This window comes from Polyodon spathula, chromosome 2, assembly GCF_017654505.1.
Source record: "Polyodon spathula isolate WHYD16114869_AA chromosome 2, ASM1765450v1, whole genome shotgun sequence".
Taxonomy (NCBI): Eukaryota; Metazoa; Chordata; class Actinopteri; order Acipenseriformes; family Polyodontidae; genus Polyodon; species Polyodon spathula.
The window spans coordinates 61257983-61278056 of NC_054535.1; the positions used below are offsets into that span (position 1 = coordinate 61257983).

Here is a 20074-nt window from a genome sequence, read left to right on the forward strand (position 1 = left end):
TTAAGAAATACTAAAAGAAAAAAAATGCAATGACAAACATTTCGACTACAAGTTTTTTGTAGTGTCTGAGGAAGACTGTGAAATTCTTCTTAATTCAGTATTATTGAGTGTTTAATTGCTTACATTTTTATTTACATGACTAATGCCTGGTTTTACAGACATGGATTAGCACCAGTCTTGGACTACCATACATAAAGTAACTTGAGGTAGTCCAAGATGAATAGTAACCTGTTAATGCAAGAATTATGTTAACCAGGTTCTGTGAACCCAACCTTAAATGTCTAATTCTCTTAAACACCATCACATAATCAAAGTACGCCAGATGCAGAAACCTACCTTATATAAAACAGGGGAGAACCATGCTGGCATAAAAACCAAATTGCATAAACGGGCAGTTGGACAGCGCTGATCAAAACCAACAAGCAGTGTTACATCTCCCAGCTTCCCTTCTCCCATAATCTCCACAGGCATTTTCAGGACCACCTCACTTTGCTCCTCGTAGACTCCTGGGTGTAGGACAATTTTGTCATAGACGTTGGCGACGGCTAAGGCACTCCGGAGGTTGTCGTGGTCACATCCTGTACCAACATGGATGATCTTCCTGTCCTTCTTCCTGCGAAACAGATACAAGCAGTTGGAGGACTCCAGTTCCTGACCATTTTTGTTCCACATGTTGGATGCCAAGTAGTGCTGTTTGAAGGCCTCTCTCCAGGACGGTGGCTCCACAGGAGGCTGGTTGGGCCAATTTGGGTGCTTGCACTCCATGCTGTCCAAGCACAGCTGCCTCCAGCGAGTCTTATCCAAGCTCAGGATCAACTCACACCAGGCTCTGCACACCAGGCTGCAGCGGCCCAGGTCTGACAGGGGCAGATAGGCAAGGATGAGACGCCACAGCTCCAGTGGAAGGCTGGAGATTTCCATAGTAACCTGATGAAAAACAATGCATAATAATTACAGGTTCAGTAGGCAACAATGACCAACATTCATAGTATGTGGTGTGGTGGATATTTTTGAATATTGATTAAGGTAAATTAAGTAAACCACATTTGCTAGTATATATCCTTTTTATGTTTGTTGTATATAACTAATTCCATATTTTAAACAATATTCCCCATCAGACAACTCAGTTTAAAAATAAAATGACTTTTGTTTATTTCAATGTTACAAAATTAGGTAGGTTAAAAGTATCAGTATAGGATTTTTAATTACTAAATGGTCTCATAAGTGGTTTTAGAAGTTGGACACAAACAGCTGCTCCTCAGGCCTCACCGCCTTCCAGAAGCTTCTGAAAGGTGGAGCTCCTCTGAGAGGCTCAGAAAGTGTAATTAATTACTTCAACAAATGTTTGTTCTTTAAGATAATTAAATATTTCTAGTACGGTATTTATGTATTTAGTCAGGGGTTAGTCTTCAGGGGTTTGAAAGTTTCATTCCTTTCATAACATTTTTTTTTAAGAGTTAAGTAAACTTTGTACCAATTCATAACATACTAATTGCATACTATTATGACTTGCATATGCATACTTCATATTGAGATTATATTCATACATCATATACGTCTTTATCAAATCTATCTATTATTCAGTATACAACTTTCAATAGTTAAGAAAATCAGAAAATCATTACAAGGTTAATTTCTTCATTCATTCATTCATTCATTTTTTGTTTATTGACAATTTTGTTAGTTTTAACATATCAATTACTTAGGACAATATTATGTTATCACTTAAGTTTGAGCTTAACTAAACTTGTTGCATTAAACAACTGTTGTGTTATTACAGTAAATGTAGATTCAGAATCAATTCAAACTGGTCTTAACTGGACTTTATTGCAATTTAACTTTACAATACATTGTTTCTGCACCATTTTATTCAACACAGTTACATTTATGATTTACACTAGCAATAAAACTAGTTCTTTCAATTGTAGTAACCTTATCTACACTTGTCTTTGCTGCACACTTTTAGACTAATTGTATTCTCTGTGTCTTTTTCCATTATGAATATTGTCATTTACCTTTAAGCATGGGATATCAAAGCAGTTAGAGCATTAGTAATAGTCAAACACTAGTTTGTCCTTTTCTTTCCATTTTTCTAGCGTTTGTGCAGGCAATGTTGCTCTCCTAGTAAATACCACTGTTCCAAGAGTCATGCACATTCGTTTTACACATTCAATATACATCTCAGTATCGTAAGAATACCTACTTGAGTCAAATTGACCATCAATCTGGCTAAATAACTCCTTACCTTTAGATTTAGATTAAAAAAAAAAAAAATAGGTACCTGCTCTAGTAACCTGACAAGAGTAAGGTGATAACCGGATTTGTCAACCAAGTCAGAGCACATTTATTGGGACGCCTCGGGAAAGGAAAAAATATCCTGAATAAGAGATTGTCCCAATTAAACTAGAGGCAGTTGAGACTACCTTAGTACACTTTTTTGTTTCTAAATTAAAATAATGAAATCACATCACATTATGATTACATGTTAAATACTGGTACATCATTTAAAAATACAAAATCAATAATTAAATCACATCTTATCACAAGGCTAGGCACCTGCAATGTTGAAACGCCAACTTTCTTTGCCACAGCAGCCTCCACAGGAGACTCCAGCTCCTTCAAGAGATCAACGTGGTTTACGCAATTTAAGTAAGTCACAGGATATTCATGTACGCTGTGCTGTGCTATGTGAACCTCTCTTGCTCTGAAAAGCGATCTCAGTTAATTTATTTAGAAAATTCTGTATCCCAATTAAATGACATAAATAACAACTTTATTTAACAACTCATCTAAGGAGGTGCCATGAAGGAAAGCCCACGAAGTTGCCTGGCCCCTGGTAGAATGGGCCATAATGTCCCCCGGTAACGGGGAGTCCGTCTTTTCATACACCAAGAGTATCACATCTGTTACCCAGTGCGCTAGACTTTCCTTTGATAGGGCCTGACCTCTAGAGCTGGATCCGTAACAGACAAACATATGGTTGGACTGTCCAGGACGCCGTCCTATCCAAATAACAGTGCAGAGCCCGAAGTGGGCATAGCATATGTTGTCTACGTTGGTCCTCCTCTGACTCGTGCGTGGGAGGTCTGAAAGTTTCCAAAACCACCGATTGGTTAATATGGAATGAGGATTCCACCTTTGGCAAAAAGGATGGATTTGTTCTTAACGTTACCCGCGAGTCACTTCCAGTGAAAGCCATACATGTGTCATCGATGGACAGTACATGAAGCTCATTTACTCGTCTGGCAGACGTAATGGCTATTAAAAATGCCACTTTCAATGAAACAGGGTGCAGTTCTGCTGACGCCATGGGTTAAAATGGGGGACCCATAAGGGCCCGCAGTACCACTTCTAGATCCCACCTGGGGACCATACTTTTCATGGGAGAACAAAGCCTCCGAGCCCCTTTAAGAATTTGCACTGCCAGGTAATGTGCCCCAGGGGACACAGAGTCCATTTTGTCATGGCACACTGATATTGCTGCCAGATATACCTTCAAAAGACAGGCTAAAAGACAGGCTAAAAGAATTGAATCTGTTCAGTCTTGAACAAAGAAGACTACGTGGCGACCTAATTCAAGCATTCAAAATTCTAAAAGGTATTGACAGTGTCGACCCAAGGGACTTTTTCAGCCTGAAAAAAGAAACAAGGACCAGGGGTCACAAATGGAGTTTAGACAAAGGGGCATTCAGAACAGAAAATAGGAGACACTTTTTTACACAGAGAATTGTGAGGGTCTGGAATCAACTCCCCAGTAATGTTGTTGAAGCTGACACCCTGGGATCCTTCAAGAAGCTGCTTGATGAGATTTTGGGATCAATAAGCTACTAACAACCAAACGAGCAAGATGGGCCGAATGGCCTCCTCTTGTTTGTAAACTTTCTTATGTTCTTAAAAGTGGACACTGATTTTTTTGCATCAAACAAATGTTATAAGAAGGTTAATATTGTCTCAATCGGGCAAGTCACCGGATTGTGACCTTCGGCAAGGCACCAGTCTTAGAAAACTTTCCATTTATATGAGTACTGGCCTCTAGTGCTCTGCGCCCTAGCAGACTGTAGTGTTTCTACTACTGCATCTGGCAAAACTCTTCTGAATAGACGGCTCCTTCAATGGCCAGACCCAGAGTTGGGTTTGCGTGCCATAATAGCCCCTCCGCTTGGCTCAGAAGGTCCTTGCGCAGCGGGAGCTGCTATGGCTGATCCGACCACATATCGAAGAAGAGAGCAAACCAGGGGCGTCTTGGCCATCTGGGTGCAATCAGCAAAACCTGGCTCTCGCCAACCTGATCCTTTCTAATGTCGCTGGTAGTAATGGTAGCGGAGGGAACACATACAATAGCCCCTGTGGCCAGGGGTGAGCTAACGCGTCTACTCCCAGGAGCCCATGTCTCTCTCCATGAAGAACCATAGGCGGCAATGTGTGGACTCGGCTGTGGCAAAGAGGTCAACTTGTGCAGGTCAAAACCTCTCCCAAATCTGTTTCACTACTTGAGAATGCAGCCTCCACTCCGAGCTGGCTGGAGCTCTTCTGGACAGGAGGTCTGCTGCCTTGTTGTCCACACCGGGGAGGTGATCTGCCCTGATGGAACGCAAGTTTATGTGTGTCCAGGACAGGAGTTTGTGCGCTGCGTGGTGAAGGCCGGTGAATGCAGGCTGCCTTGGCGATTTATGTAGGCTACCACTGTGGTACTGTCCGTCCGGACCAGCACATGTTTGTGCGCTAATTGCTGGCGAAAATGGGATAATGCCAGGCTCAATGCTTGCAGCTCTTGTGCATTTATGTGCGCTTGCTGCCAATGTCCCTTCCACTGACCTCTTATTCCTCTTCTGTTCCAGACCACTCCCCAGCCCAGACTGGAGGCATCTGATGTGATCACTTCCCTTCTGTGAGGGGATCCGAGGGGAAATCCGAGGCACAGATTGCCAGGATGAAGCCACCACTCCAGTGTCTTCCGTCTTCTGGATACTCGGACCAGCTGGTACCAATCTCGGACCGGGTGCAACTTGAGCATATTAACCCAGGGTTGAATCGTGCACATTCTCAGCAGCTCTAGTGGATGGACTCTCGAGATGGCTGCCATCAGCCCCAACAACCTTTGATATATTCTGACCTGTAGGAGAGTGTCCTCTCTGAATAGGGAGTGTGGTCTCCAACGACTAAATCCTGTCTTCATACAGTGAGGCAAGCAAGCTCAGTTTAATCCCCAGGAAAACTGTAGACTGAGATGGTATGAAGTTGCTCTTCTGTTGATGTATTGAGAGCCCTAACTTCGTCACATGATCTATGACCTGTTTTGTGTGCGCCTCTGTGCATACTTTTTACTGCGTGCAAACTAACCAATCGTCCAAATAGTTTAGGATCCGAATACCCCGCAGCCTGAGTGGAGCCAGTGCTGCATCCATGCACTTTGAAAATGTATGGGTGCCAGTGAGAGGCCAAATGGCAGCATGCAGAATTCATACGTGTTGCCTTGAAAGGCGACATGCAGATATTTTCCGTGCGCGGGAAGGATGGGGATGTGAAAATAGGCGTCTTGCAGGTCGATCGATGTGAAACAGTCGCCCGGTTGGACGGACTGGAGGATACGCTGTGCTGTCAACATGTTGAACTTCCTCTGTTTGATGAACAAGTTGAGGACCCCGAGGTCCATAATTGGTCTGAAATCACCATCCCTCTTGGGCCCTAGGAAGGACCTGGTGTAAAAGCTGCTGAGGGCATCGCTTGGACTTACCAAGCACACAGCGTACTTCTGTTGAAGACTGGCGATCTCCTTTTGAAGGAGTATCACCCTCGCTGGTTCGACGGTGGTGAGAAGCACACCCTTGAAGGGTGGCAGACCTATGTGGAATTGTAGAGTGTATCTGTGTCTCATAGTCGATAGCACCCAGGAATCCTGGGTGCTGCCTTGCCGTGGGTCGTTGCCGTTGGTCAGTCTGGTTGTGGGGGGCTTTGGTGGCAGCCGGGGCCCCTCATGGGGTGGTCTCCCTTGGGCCTGGGAGGGAGGCAGGTCTTTCTTAGGCCCCGGCCTAGGTCTCCAGCTGGAGAACCAGTTATCCCTGGCCTACATTGGTCCCTTGCCGCTGGCCCTGCCTCTGCCTCTGCCTGCTTGCCTACTCTGGGGTGGAGGGCGTTGTTCAGACCCTTTTAACCCAGCAGGCTGTGCATGCCACCTTGGGTGTTGACTAAGCCAGAAGGCATGAAAACTTTGAGGCGACCTCCATGGCCTTGTGGGACCTCTCAAGGCTCACAACAATGGTAGCCCCAAAAGTCTGCCCTGGTGTAATGGAGGCATCCAGCAGCGCCACCTTCTCTGTCTCTACAACCTTGGCTTGCGTCAGCCACAAATGCCGGCCAGCGGCCACCATTGCCGCCAGCAACCTCCCTGATGCCTGACCTAACTACCCTATTTGGTCAGTGATCGCCTTTGCCACCGCCTGGAGCTCCCCTGCCTCTTTGGCTCTGTCCTGCAGCCTCTCCGCCAACTGGTTTTGGTAAAGTACCAGTATGGCCATGGCATTCACTGCTCGCACAGACAGCGCTGCCGATGCCGCCTTCAGCATTGCGTTCGTTGTCCTGCAAGGCTTGTACAGGCAGGTTGGGTCCTTATGCCCCATGGTGAAGGCGGAACCTTGCACCAACACCGTGACCTTGTTCCCGATAGGGGAATGCACCTAGGCCCGCTTCTTGGGTTCCTGCAGTCAAAGCAGAGTGCTGTTCTGCCCCAGGAAGAGCGCACCAAATCGAGGAAGTCCTGGCATAACGGGAGGCCGTGCTGTGGGTGCCCTCTCTGCTGGAGGAAGCGGTTTCTCTTTCCCTCCTGTTCCGCCAGCCATGGGACGTCTGTGGCTGCAGCTGCCTGCTGCATTAGTGTCCGGAACTCCTTCCTCTGTGACACATGTGGTGAGGGTCGCAGGGTGCTCCTCACTGTGGCCTGCCCGATGGAGGTGAGCTAGGGGGTCTAGGCAGAGGGGATGGCAAACGAGACTGTGGGGGCTGGGGCTGCCAGCATGGCCTGCATGGCCCTTTCAGTCTCTGCCAGCTCCGCGAAGTGCTGCTCGGCCGAGCTTGGGTGCCTTCAAGGCAACTGCGACGGTGACCGTCTGCGCCTGCATGGGGAAGGGGAGTGGTGCCTGCACGGCGACAGTCTGTCCCCTGGTGAGCATCCCCTTGAGTGGTACCGCCTCGGCGGTGACCATCTCGCCGCCCCTGAGAGGTGTCTGCGACTCTGTAGCGGTGGTGGGGAAGGTGATGGTGACCCAGGTGTGCAGGAGAGATCTCTGGTCTCTGTAGCGAGGGGGGGGGGGAACCTCTGCGGAGGCTCTTGGACCACTGGTCTCATTCTCCCATGGCTCGAGAAGAAAGACTCTGCTGGGGATAGGGCTGCTCTCCATCGCTTAGTTCTCCTCGAAAACCTCCGACATGGAAAGCTGTCCAGCTCACCTGCCAGTGCTTTGGCTGCGTGTTCTGGCCCTAAGCACCTGGCGCAGGATCGGTGCTTGTCCTGCCTGGGCAGCTTCGCCACGCACCAGTCACACTGGTGGAAACCAGCGGAGGACCCAGTCGACTGGACCGACATGCTTTTCAGGTGGATGAGCTTGATCAGCAGCCTGATGATGCTTTCAAAATGATTCACCGGTGCCGAATCAATCTGTGCCGTGTAGACCTGTTCCTAAGTCGGTGCCGATTTTGCACGTCAGGTCCGAGCTGTAGGCAGCGCCGAAGATGTTTACACCGGTGTCGAGTCAATCAGGACCGGGTAGGCACTGTTTTCTCAACCTCGCGATCGGCAGAAAAAAACACGGTCGATGCCTGGGTATGCAGCCGATTCAGTCGACGTGGTCGCCGAGGGCAAGCGCAGCCGCGCTAGGAATGCCCAAGGATTGAGAGGGGCGCTAGGCCCGAGCTGTTTTTTTTTTTTTTTTATTGGTTGCTGTGACCAATTAAATCAGCATAGAGGACGACGACACGTGGCGTCTCCTTACAGCACCACAACAGCTCTCCACACAGTGTATCAACTACACAAGGCCTTTTATAGTGAAAAGAGCAATGGCCGCTCGCTAATCCCTTAAAGGGGTCAAAACCAGCTCTAGTCAGAAGCTGACGCGAGAATAACGCGAGAGCACTCTTTAGACACGCTCAAAGCGTGATTTTACCATGGAGTTGTTGGATTTTATCTACAAATTTAAAACAAATCTGCCAAATTCAGTAGCAGTGCAAAAGCTATCCATGACCTGTCTCAGTGAGATGACAGAGAAAATGGTAATGTGCTACTGTGAGGACTTCTACAGGTGGGAGGGACTTCCCCCTCATAACAGGGCCCTGGTAGAGCAGCTTTTTTATATACGCTCAGTGATTGACGGTCAGAGAAGCTCTTCCTATTCGGTAATGGTTGTCATTAGAATTAAAAGGGAATGTAAGAGTTACATCCTAATTAAAAACATATTTTTAAAATTAAAAAACGCATGATTGCTGTTTTTTCACTAGGGATCGATCATCTAGAAGCTTTTACAGATGTGGTCAGTGGTTACAGTGATAAAATACCTTTGATGTGACACAGCTGTTAGGCCTAATTTCTAACCTGCTTGAATGCTGGCGCTGGCCAGTGCTATGATGCATCTAAAGCAAATTTAAAACAATCTGCGCATAACTTTTGTTTCTCTGCAATGACCATCAATACAAAAGTTCACCTTTGAATAGTAGCTGTGTTATCAGCTTGTGTTTCGTGGAATTAACTTTTAAGTGACGCACCTGCATTTCTCTGCACTGTACTGCATTCTCTTTTGTTGATGTGACGATACACAAACACCATCCTACTTCTGTGGCTGGCACGTTGACATTATTGAAACTTCTCATGTGTGTGTGGAGGCACTTGAAATATGTGGCCAAAGATACTCTATCATGGGGTTTCCATGCAAGGCTTTTTTTTTTTTCTTGTGTAAAATGCTTTTTTGGGTTTCCGTTTGTTCAGTTTATTTTACTCAGTAAACCGGGCTTTTCACCTGACATCATGCAAATGAATGGGAAAGGTGGGGGTTGATATGTAAATTAGCAATGCTGCGTGTGCTGTTTTTGAAGATTACTAGTGAAATTTTGTAAAAATGTGGTTTCTATGTGCAGAGAATTGGTACACAAGTGAATCTAAGCTGCTGTAATAAAGCAAAATACCTCCTGCCTGGCTGGTCAATAATGTGTTTTACTACTTTTGCCCAAACTATTTTTCAAATGTCATTAGTAGTGAATACTGTTTCAATTAATGTATCTTACAACTCATTATATAAAAATAAAATGAAACTGACCAACAGATCAGATCACCACGGCTGAAAACCGGCAGAGATGTGTGTGTGTGTGTGTGTGTGTGTGTATATATATATATATATCCCTTTCATTCAGGTAATACAGCATATGGGGGATCAGGTGATGCTTATTATACTACCTGTCCAACTGCTGAGGAAGCATTCAACACCACGCTTGGGCAAATACGGGTAGTGGGCACTTGAAAAGTGGCGGGTACTGATGAAATGGACTGAAGTGCAGCATTAGTTTGTTCCCAAAATTGGCACTACCTGCTGCAAGACAGACGGGGAAGATTACAGTGTTGCCAAGTCTCAGGAAAAAAAAACAAGCGACCCCATGTTAGAATATGGGTGTTTATGCAAGTTCCAACAAAAACAAGCCCAATTCTGCTTATAAGTCTCGTGCTGTCAGAGATTCTCTCCTTTTTTTAAGTTGGATTTACTGTTGTGTCAAATATTAAAACAAATAAAACACAGTCAATATGTTCATTTGCAATTTTATTTGGTCAGTTCTGACAGGGCATCAACAACTTGTTGGATGTTTGTTGCGCTGTTTTGGGCGATCGAGCTGGCTCATGACATCCAGTTCATCAACTACATTTACTAACGTGGAGGGCAGACACGTTGTCTTTGGACATTGGTGGGATCAAAAAAAGGACAGGAATTCATTCAATTAGACATTTAAGCAGCAAGGGTATTCTCAAACAGCTGCATTAATACTAAAACAAGGGCATAACGCAGTTCATGGCAAGTGGTTTTATACAGAACTGTGAACCATACAACATGACAGACCAGACACAGCAAAACACAACAATAAAAAAGAAACTGCCCGTATTATCATTAAGGTGGACTACACCACTGCTAACCATAAAATTGCCCATCAGCCACTACTTTCTGTCGTCTTGGAATCCACAGTAACAACTGACCTGCTCCTTTGCAATATTTATAGTTAACATAAACACGCTCATTAACATTTACCCGTGAAATACGGGTTTCCATGCGAAACTGGGAATGGATTTCCCATATGTTTCGTCATTTACACGAGTAAATGAGATTTACACTGTCCCTCTGGCCGTTTTTTTCGGCCATAAACCTGATTTAACAGAGTAATTCTCCCAAGCGTGCATGCGCATCACCATTTCACATGTAAATTGACCTGGTACACATCACAAACAATGGCTAGTAGTACAATAAGATCCAACAGGAAGGGGTTTCCTCATCAACTGGTAGCCAACAAACAGGAATGGCAAAACCAGCTCTCTGCTCTGCAAGGAATTTCAATAACTTGAAATAAGTGTGTTAGTGAGGAGTGGCATAGAAACTAGGGATTTGTTGGCTTGAGATGATTTTGTTACACAGGTAAGCAGTGACGAAATGCGTATTCAGTTGTAGAGCCAGAGAATTTTGAGAAAGCCATTTATCTGGCTGTGGAATTAGAGACTATAACAGATTTGAAATAGAGCAGCCCAGGGGCAAAATAATATAGAGTGAGGGGGCTGTCTCAACAGGAAGGTGTATCGTTGGACCCTCTTATGAACACAGTTAGAAAATTATAGGAAGCAGTAAAACAGTTAACCCTTTGCGGTCCTATGTTGGACCAGGTCCGACATTACAATTTTCCCTTTCCAGTCCGATGTTGGACCCTGTTCGACATCATCAAAAAGCACAAAAGCACAGGCCTCGAGTGTTTTAAGTCCTGAAAAAGCAGAGAAAACCTTTCAATGATTGAGTGAGACCAATAGGAGCCGAATGAAGCCGAAAAAAGGGCATATCTGACAGCCCCATGCACCACAGATAACATGGACATAAACAAAGGAGATAGCTGCTTCTGCATATATCACGGACATTTGCAGAGCTTTTTGAGATGTTACAGTAATAAAATAATGACTTGGATCGCATTATTGAGGAGTTTGGTGATAAAATAAGTGATCAAGAGAGGATTTATTAGTATGCACATCTATAAAGAGGTATGTGAAAAATACAGCGTATAAGGGGTGGGGCCTGGGTGGAGACACAGTACTAAGTGTCCTTTTGTGATGCAGTGCCTTTCAAACCTGTTTTACTCTGGAAAATTTTTTTTTTAAAACAGCGCATTTAAAAAGGGACTTACGTCATGGAAAACTAGGCTGGGTGTATGAGGTGGGGTTGCTCACTCACCTTTATCAGAATTTCTGGGAACAGGGGTGTATTTCAAGGCTAAAGTAGGTGGAGAAATTTGGCTCCTATTGGTAGATACTGGTGCCCAGGTCTTAATTATTCACCGAGAATTATGGGAGAGAGCTAGGGTCCAACACTGAACTACCATATGACAGGTCTATTAGGAGTGGCAAATGGTGAGAGGATGGGAATTTTTGGGGTCTAGAAGACAGTTTGTGAGTTGGAGTCTTTAGCATTGGTGGAGGATTTTTAGTGGCAAATAAAGCACATCAACAGGCACTTTGTGGAACTGATTTTCTTGTGAAGTATGGTGCCTCTATTAACTTGAGACAGAAATGCTGCACTCTACTGGGGAAGAAATGGCCCCTTTGTTGCTAAGTGTGAGTCCGAAGTTTGGCCTGTGGTTATTACAATTGATGTGTCTATTCCACCCAGGTCAGAGATGTTGGTAGAAGGCCAGATTGGAGACATACTACAAGACCACCGAGAGGAGATGTTGGAACCCTGTGGTGGATCATCTGAGAGACAGGACCTACTAGTGACTCCAGCAATGTAGATGGTGATGGGGACTGCATACCTGTTAGACTTGCCAATCTAACAAACATCACTGTTGATCAGGCAGACTCCGACCAAGAGGAAGTTGTGAATGAGACTGGTGGACGACTGATGAGTTGGTCCAGAAATTGGGCCTAGATAAGAGGGCTAGTTTCTCTGTCATCCACTCATATGCTAGGCAGGAATTGTTGCAAACTAATCTGTCTGTTCTTTTGCAGTGACAACGACCTGGGGAGAACTCTGTTAACTTACCATAATATTGAGGCAGGCTCGGCTCGGCCTGTTAAGATGGGTGCCCGACGGGTCACCCTGCATTTCCAGGACAAAGTAGCAAATACCTGAAGCAGATGCAGAGTGGTGGCATAATTCAGTCTTGAAAGAGTCCATGGGTGGACTATCAGAGACTGAATTTGGTTAGCAAAGACACTTACCCTTTACCAGAACACTGATACTTGAAGATCTGAAGATCAAGAAAAAACCGCATTTACTACTAGGCAAGTGTTGGAACATTTTATTTAGCTATAAATTCATTTTTGGTCTTAGAAATCAACTCACAGAATGGATTAAGGATTAAGTCATATTTTGGTTAAATTCACACTTAGACAATAAGTTGATAAATATCTTTCTGTTCACTTTGTCCTTGCTAAGACAAGGATGACCTCCAAGACATTTTGAAATACTGTAGGTGTTGGCCTCTCCTTTGAGTCCAGTTCTAACATGTAAGGCGTTTGCCATTTAGGGTGGATCATTGTTTTTAAGAACATAAGAAAGTTTACAAACGAGAGGAAGTCATTCGGCCCATCTTGCTCGTTTGGTTGTTAGTAGCTTATTGATCCCAGAATCTCATCAAGCAGCTTCTTGAAGGATCCCAGGGTGTCAGCATAAAAAACATTATTGGGGAGTTGATTCCAGACCCTCACAATTCTCTGTGTAAAAAAGTGCCTCCTATTTTCTGTTCTGAATGCCCCTTTGTCTAATCTCCATTTGTGACCCCTGGTTCTTGCTTCTTTTTTCAGGTCGAAAAAGTCCCTTGGGTCGACATTGTCAATAATTTGAAATTTGAATGCTTGAAGGTCGCCGCGTAGTCTTCTTTTTTCAAGACTGAACAGATTCAATTCTTTTAGCCTGTCTGTATATGACATGCCTTTTAAACCTGGAATAATTCTGGTCGCTATTCTTTGCACTCTTTCTAGAGCAGTGTAGCAGGGAGAGATCTGTGCTGACTCTGCAGGCATGTTCACGGGCTGCAGGAAGAGGGCGGCAGTCGTCCAACAACCGCCTACGAGTCATGGCAGTGACACGGGGAGGTGGGAAAATGGGTGTGTGGACTTTCCCCCTCTCTGAATGGCTGAGAGGCGAGTCTTGGGAGATTGTTGGTCCTATAAGATAACGCTCTGCTGTTTCCTCAGGTCTGCCCTTATAGACGCGCTGAGAGTGCGGAAACGCTGGTCGCAGACCGAGAACCAGCCAGGAGAGAAAAAGTGTCACAGTGAGACAGTGAGAGTGGGGAACCCTTGGGCAGACCCCTTAAAAATATAACAGAGCAGGCTAGGTAGCCGGCAGCGTAGGATGGAGATCCGGGTCGCACAGGCAGCGGCAACCGGGATATTGCTGCAGAGTGCAGCACCTTTTATTTGTAGTTTTGTTATTGTGTTATTTTTTCCCTTGTTATTTTTGCCTTCTGTTTTCATTATTATTTCTTTGAGCACCTGCAAGGGCGCCGGTATTGCGTACCATCGCTTGGTATGCCCGTGGTTCTGTTTACCATCGTTGGTAAATCAGACCACGGACCCACAGCGCCATCTGCGGGATAAACTTAAAAGTAGCACCCGGGAATAAAACTGGGCACCTGTGCGGTGTTGCCAAATCCACCTGTCTGCCTCCTGTGTCAGTGACTTACCCACCACCCTTCCACAAGCAGCAATACCTTTTTTATAGCGAGGTGACCAGAACTGAACAGAATATTCAAATGAGGTTTTACTAGTGCATTGTACAGTTTTAACATTACTTCCCTTGATTTAAATTCAACACTTTTCACATTGTATCCGAGCATCTTGTTGGCCATTTTTATAGCTTCCCCACATTGTCTAGATGAAGACATTTCTGAGTCAACAAAAACTCCTAGGTCTTTTTCATAGATTCCTTCTCCAATTTCAATATCTCCCATATGATATTTATAATGGAAATTTTTATTTCCTGCGTGCAGTACCTTACACTTTTCTCTATTAAATGTCATTTGCAATGTGTCTGCCCAGTTCTGAATCTTGTCTAGATCATTTTGACTGGCCTTTGCTGCTGCAACAGTGTTTGCCACTCCTCCTATTTTTGTGTCGTCTGCAAATTTAACAAGTTTGCTTGCTATACCAGAATCTAAATCATTAATGTAGATTAGGAATAGCAGAGGACCTAATACTGATCCCTGTGGTACTCCACTGGTTACCTCACTCCATTTTGAGGTTTCTCCTCTAATCAGTACTTTCTGTTTTCTACATGTTAACCACTCCCTAATCCATGTACATGCGTTTCCCTGAATCCCAACTGCGTTCAGTTTGAGAATTAATCTTTTATGCGGGACTTTGACCTGTGAAGACCTCTGCAATGAGGGTTAGCCAGAGAGAGATGGTGTCACGGGAAATAAGTTAGCTGGGAAATAAGTTAGCGTTTGCCTTTTTGAGCCTTTCTACGCATGTGCGAATGTTAGAACTTAAAAGGCAAGGTTAAGACGTCGACTTTCTGTCTTTGAACTTTTATTCAGAACGGACTGTTATTGTGTTGTTTCCAAGTTGTCTACTAAATTGTGTTACTTTTAATGTTGTCAGGATCTTTATTAAAAGCTGCAGTATATGTGGTAAATATCGAAAACACGTAGTTCTATTATTAACAACATGTTTTTCATATTATTAGATAACAATAACTTTAGGCTATGTAGTTTACATTTAAATCGCTGGCTACAGTTTCTAGTACGACATAGGATCTATTATTTAACAACAGGGGTTAAGTTTAATTCCCAGTTTACACAGACATGACAAACTCTCACTAGAGTTGTCATTTTAAATTTGTAATTGCCGCAGAGATTCAGAGATTTGCACAGGGTACTTAAATTTCTCTGAATTATTAGTACAGTATTAGGTGCTGGGCAGTACATGTCAACTCAGATTACAGACGTTCATATAAATATACTGAACAAAAATATAAACACAACATGCAACAATTTCAAAGATTCTACTGAGTTACAGTTCATATAAAGAAATCAGTCAGTTGAAATAAATATTCATTAGGCCCTAATCTATGGATTTCACATGGCTGCATATTCACATGATATGCATCTGTTGGTCACTATACCTCCAAAAAAAAAAAAAAAAAAAAAAGGGTAGGGGAGAGGATCAGAAAACCAGTCAGTATCTGGTATGACCACCATTTGCCTCAAGCAGCACGACACATCTCCTTCGCATAGTTGATCAGGCTGTTGATTGTGGCCTGTGGAATGTTGTCCCACTCCTCTTCAATGGCTGTGCAATGTTGCTCGATATTGGCAGGAACTGGAACACGCTGTCGTACACATTGATCCAGAGTATGCCAAACATGCTCAATGGGTGACATGTCTGGTGAGTATGCAGGCCATGGAAGAACTGGGACATTTTCAGTTTCCAGGAATTGTGAACAGATCCTTGCGACATGGGGCTGTGCATTATCATGCTTAAACATGAGGTGATGGCGGCGGATGAATGGCACGACAATGGGCCTCAGGATCTCGTCACGGTATCTCTCTGCATTCAAATTGCCATCGATAAAATGCAACTGTGTTCGTTGTCCGTAGCTTATGCCTGCCCATACCATAACCCCACCGCCACCATGGGGCACTCTGTTCACAACGTTGACATCAGCAAACTGCTCGCCCACACAACGCCATACACGCTGTCTGCCATCTGCTTGGTACAGTTGAAACCAAGATTCATCCGTGAAGAGCACACTTCTCCGCCATACCAGTGGCCATCGAAGGTGAGCATTTGCCCACTGAAGTCGGTTATGACACCGAATTGCAGTTAGGTCAAGACCCTGGTGAGGACAAACAGCATGTAGATGAGCTTTCCTGAGATGGTTTCTGACAATTTTGGCAGAAATTCTTTGGTTGTGCAAACCCAGAGTTTCATCAGCTGTCCGGGTGGCTGGTGTCAGACAATCCCGCAGGTGAAGAAGCCGGATGTGGAGATCCTGGTCTGGTGTGGTTACATGTGGTCTGCGGTTGCGAGGCCGGTTGGACGTACTGCCAAATTCTCTAAAACGACACTGGAGGCGGCTTATGGCAGAGAAATGAACATTCAATTCTCTGGCAACAGCTCTGGTGGACATTCCTGCAGTCAGCATGCCAATTGCACGCTCCCTCAAAACTTGAGACATCTGTGGCATTGTGTTGTCTGACAAAACTGCACATTTCAGAGTGGTCTTTTAAAGTCCCCAACACAAGGTACATCTGTGTAATGATCATATTGTTTAATCAGCATCTTGATATGCCACACCTGTCAGGTGGATGGATTATCTTGCCAAAGGAGAAATGCTCACTAACAGGGATGTAAACAAATTTTTTATTTCAACTCATGAAACATGGGACCAACACTTTACATGTTCCGTTTATATTTTTGTTCAGTGTAATATAACTGCACTTTAGGTTGGTATGTATAGGAAGCCAATCGTTTTGTGCATTTCTCAAATTACATATACACCTTAAAACACCATCTTCCACTAAAAACGTGTCCGTTTTCTATACTAACAGGTTTAGATATCCCAAATAGACTTGATTACAACGTCAAAACACTATTCTCTACATGAAGAAAACTGTTTGTACCCACTTTCCCACCCAATTTATTGAAAAGGTTCAAGGTTACCAAGCAATTTACCCTGAAAATAATATAACTGTGTTAAAGTGAGCTTACATAAACACTTGTATTATTTCCACGAACAACATTTTTTAAAGGAAATACATATTTGGCAAGTAGTGACTTTAACTAGGCATAGACATAAATTATACCAGAACCCTGGTTCCCTGAAGAGAATGACAACCATTACCGAAAGGAAGAGCCTCTCTGACCGTCAATCACTGAGCATATATACAAAAGCTGCCTTATCAGGGCCCTGCTGTGAGGGGGAAGTCCCTTCCACCTCCTGTTGAAGAGGGACGTCCTCACAGTAGCACATCACTATTTTCTTTCGAAAACAGAGGACAGCTGGGGACACAACCTCAAAGGGTAATTGTTGTCATTCTCTTTCAGGGAACCAGGGTTATGGTAATAACCTAACGTTCCCTTTCAATTCGAATGACAACCATTACGAAATGGGAAAGTTGTACCCAAGCTGTCGTGACTCCAGATTACCAACAGTACAGCCCCACTGCGATAGCCTCAGAGCCCACATGACGCCTAAGGGCATGCCGCCTGCAAAACTCTAGAGCCCAGAGAGGGTCTCATTCGGTTTGTAACATCAAGGCAGTAAAAACGCACAAATGTCTGACTACCTGTCCAAGTAGCAACATTGCATAACTCGTCTAAGGAGGTGCCATGAAGGAAAGCCCACGAAGTTGCCTGGCCCCTGGTTGAACAGGCCGTAATGTCCCCTGGTAATAGGGAGTCCGTCTGTTCATACGCCAAGTGTATCGCATCCATTAGACATTGCTTCGATAGGGCCTGACCTCTAGAGTGGGACCTGTAGCAGACAAACAGCTGGTTGGACTATCTCCAGGACACTGTCCTATCCAAATAACAGCGCAGAGCCCGAACTGGGCATAGCGTGTGTTGTCTACGGTCCCCCTCTGACTCGTGCAGGAGAGATCTGAAAGTTTCCAAAACCACTGATTGGTTAATATGGAATGAGGATACCACCTTTGGCAAAAAGGATGGATTTGTTCTTAATGTTACCCACGATTCACTTCCAGTGAAAGCCTAATGTGTCATCGATGGACAGCGCATGAAGCTCACTTACTCGTCTGGCAGACGTAATGGCTATTAAAAATGCCAATTTCAATGAAACCTCTCCCAAATCTGTTTCACCACTTGAGGATGCAGCCTCCACTCCGAGCTGTCTGGAGCTCCTCTGGACAGGAAGTCTGCTGCCTTGTTGTCCACACCAGGGAGCTGAACTGCCCTGATGGAACGCAAGTTTCTGTGCGACCAGGGCAGGAGTCTGTGCGCTGCGTGGTGAAGGCCCGGTGAGTGCAGGCCGCCTTGGTGATTTATGTAGGCTACCACTGTGGTGATGTATTGTCCGTCTGGATCAGCACATGTTTGTGCAAAAATGGGATAACGCCAGGCTCACTGCTTGCAGCTCTTGTGCAATTATGTGTGCTTGCTGCTAATGTCCCTTCCACTGACCTCTTATTCCTCTCCCGTTCCAGACCGCTCCCCAGCCCAGGCTGGAGGCATCTGTAGTGATCACTTCCCTTCTGTGAGGGGATCCAAGGGGAGATCCGAGGCGCAGATTGCCGGGACGGAGCCACCACTCCAGTGTCTTCCGGCATTGTCTGGACACTCGCACCAGCCGGTACCGATCTCGGACAGGGTGCACCTTGAGTGTATTCACCCAGGCTTGAAGCGGGCGCATTCTCAGCAGCCCTAGTGGAAGGATTCTCAAGGCGGCTGCCATCAGCCCCAACAACCTTTGATATACTTTGACCTGTAGTAGAGCGTCCTCTCTGAATAGAGGAGAGCTGTGTGGTCAACATGTTGAACTTCCTCTGTTTGAGGAACAAGTTGAGGACCCCGAGGTCCATAATTGGTTTGAAACCGCTGTCCCTTTTGGGAACCAGGAAGTACCTGGAGTAAAAGCCGCTGAGGGCATTGCTTGGACTTACCAAGCCTACAGCATTCTTCCTTCGAAGATTGGCTATCTCCTGTTGAAGGAGTATTGCCCTCGCTGGTTCGACGACACCCTTGAAGGGTGGCGGACCTATGCAGAATTGTACAGCGTATCCGTGACTCAGGACTCCTGGGTGCAGCCTTGCCATGGGTCATTGCCGTTGGTTAGTCTGGTTGTGGGGGGGTTTGGTGGCAGCCGGGGTACCTCAGGGGCGGTCTCCCTTGGGCTTGGGAGGAGGTGCATCTTTCTTAGGCCCCGGCCTCAAGCCAGCGAACCAGTTACTCTGGCCTGCGGTGGTCCCCTGCCGCTGGCCCTGCCTCTGCCTGCCTGCCTACTCTGGGGTGGAGGGTGGTGTTCAGACCCTTTTACCCCAGCAGGGTACGAATGCCACCTTGGGCGCTGACTGTAAGCCGGAAGGCACGGGAACTTTGAGGCGACCTCTGTGGCCTTGTGGGACCTCTCAAGGCTCACATCAATGGTTGCCCCAAAAGTCTGCCCCAGTGTAATGGGGGCATCCAGCAGCGCCACCTTCTCGGTGAGCTTGGCTTGCGTCAGCCACAAATGCCGGCGAGCAGCCACCATCACCGCCAGCAACCTCCCTGATGCCTGACCTAACTCCCCCATTAGGTCAGTCATCGCCTTACCTACCGCCTGGAGCTCCCCTGTGTCTGTCTCTGTGGCTCTGTCCTGCAGCCTCTCTCGCAAGCTGGTTTTGGTAATGCACCAGTATGGCCATGGCGTTCGCTGCTCACACGGACAGCGGTGCCGACGCGTATGCCTTCTTCAGCATTGCGTCCGCTGTCCTGCAAGGCTTGGATGGGCAGGTTGTTAGGTCTTTATCCCTTCTTGGTGAAGGTGGAACATTGCACAAACACCATGATACGTGAACAAAGAAGACTACGTGGTGACCTAATTCAAGCATTCAAAATTCTAAAAGGTATTGACAGTGTCGACCCAAGGGACTTTTTCAGCCTGAAAAAAGAAACAAGGACCAGGGGTCACAAATGGAGATTAGAAAAAAGGGCATTCAGAACAGAAAATAGGAGACACTTTTTTACACAGAGAATTGTGAGGGTCTGGAATCAACTCCCCAGTAATGTTGTTGAAGCTGACACCCTGGGATCCTTCAAGAAGCTGCTTGATGAGATTTTGGGATCAATAAGCTACTAACAACCAAACGAGCAAGATGGGCCGAATGGCCTCCTCTCGTTTGTAAACTT

General features: G+C 45.5%; 1 protein-coding gene across 6 annotated transcripts in view; it reads right to left on the reverse strand.

Annotated features, from left to right (window-relative positions):
* Positions 1–20074, reverse strand: part of fbxo10 (F-box protein 10) — a 129144-nt gene that overhangs the window by 93815 nt on the left and 15255 nt on the right. For all 6 annotated transcript variants that reach the window (XM_041226235.1, XM_041226226.1, XM_041226254.1 and 3 more), the window contains exon 2: positions 337–927. In XM_041226235.1, coding sequence (XP_041082169.1) covers positions 337–921 — 585 coding nt within the window. In that variant the 5' untranslated portion in view covers positions 922–927. The remainder of the gene's footprint in view (positions 1–336; positions 928–20074) is intronic.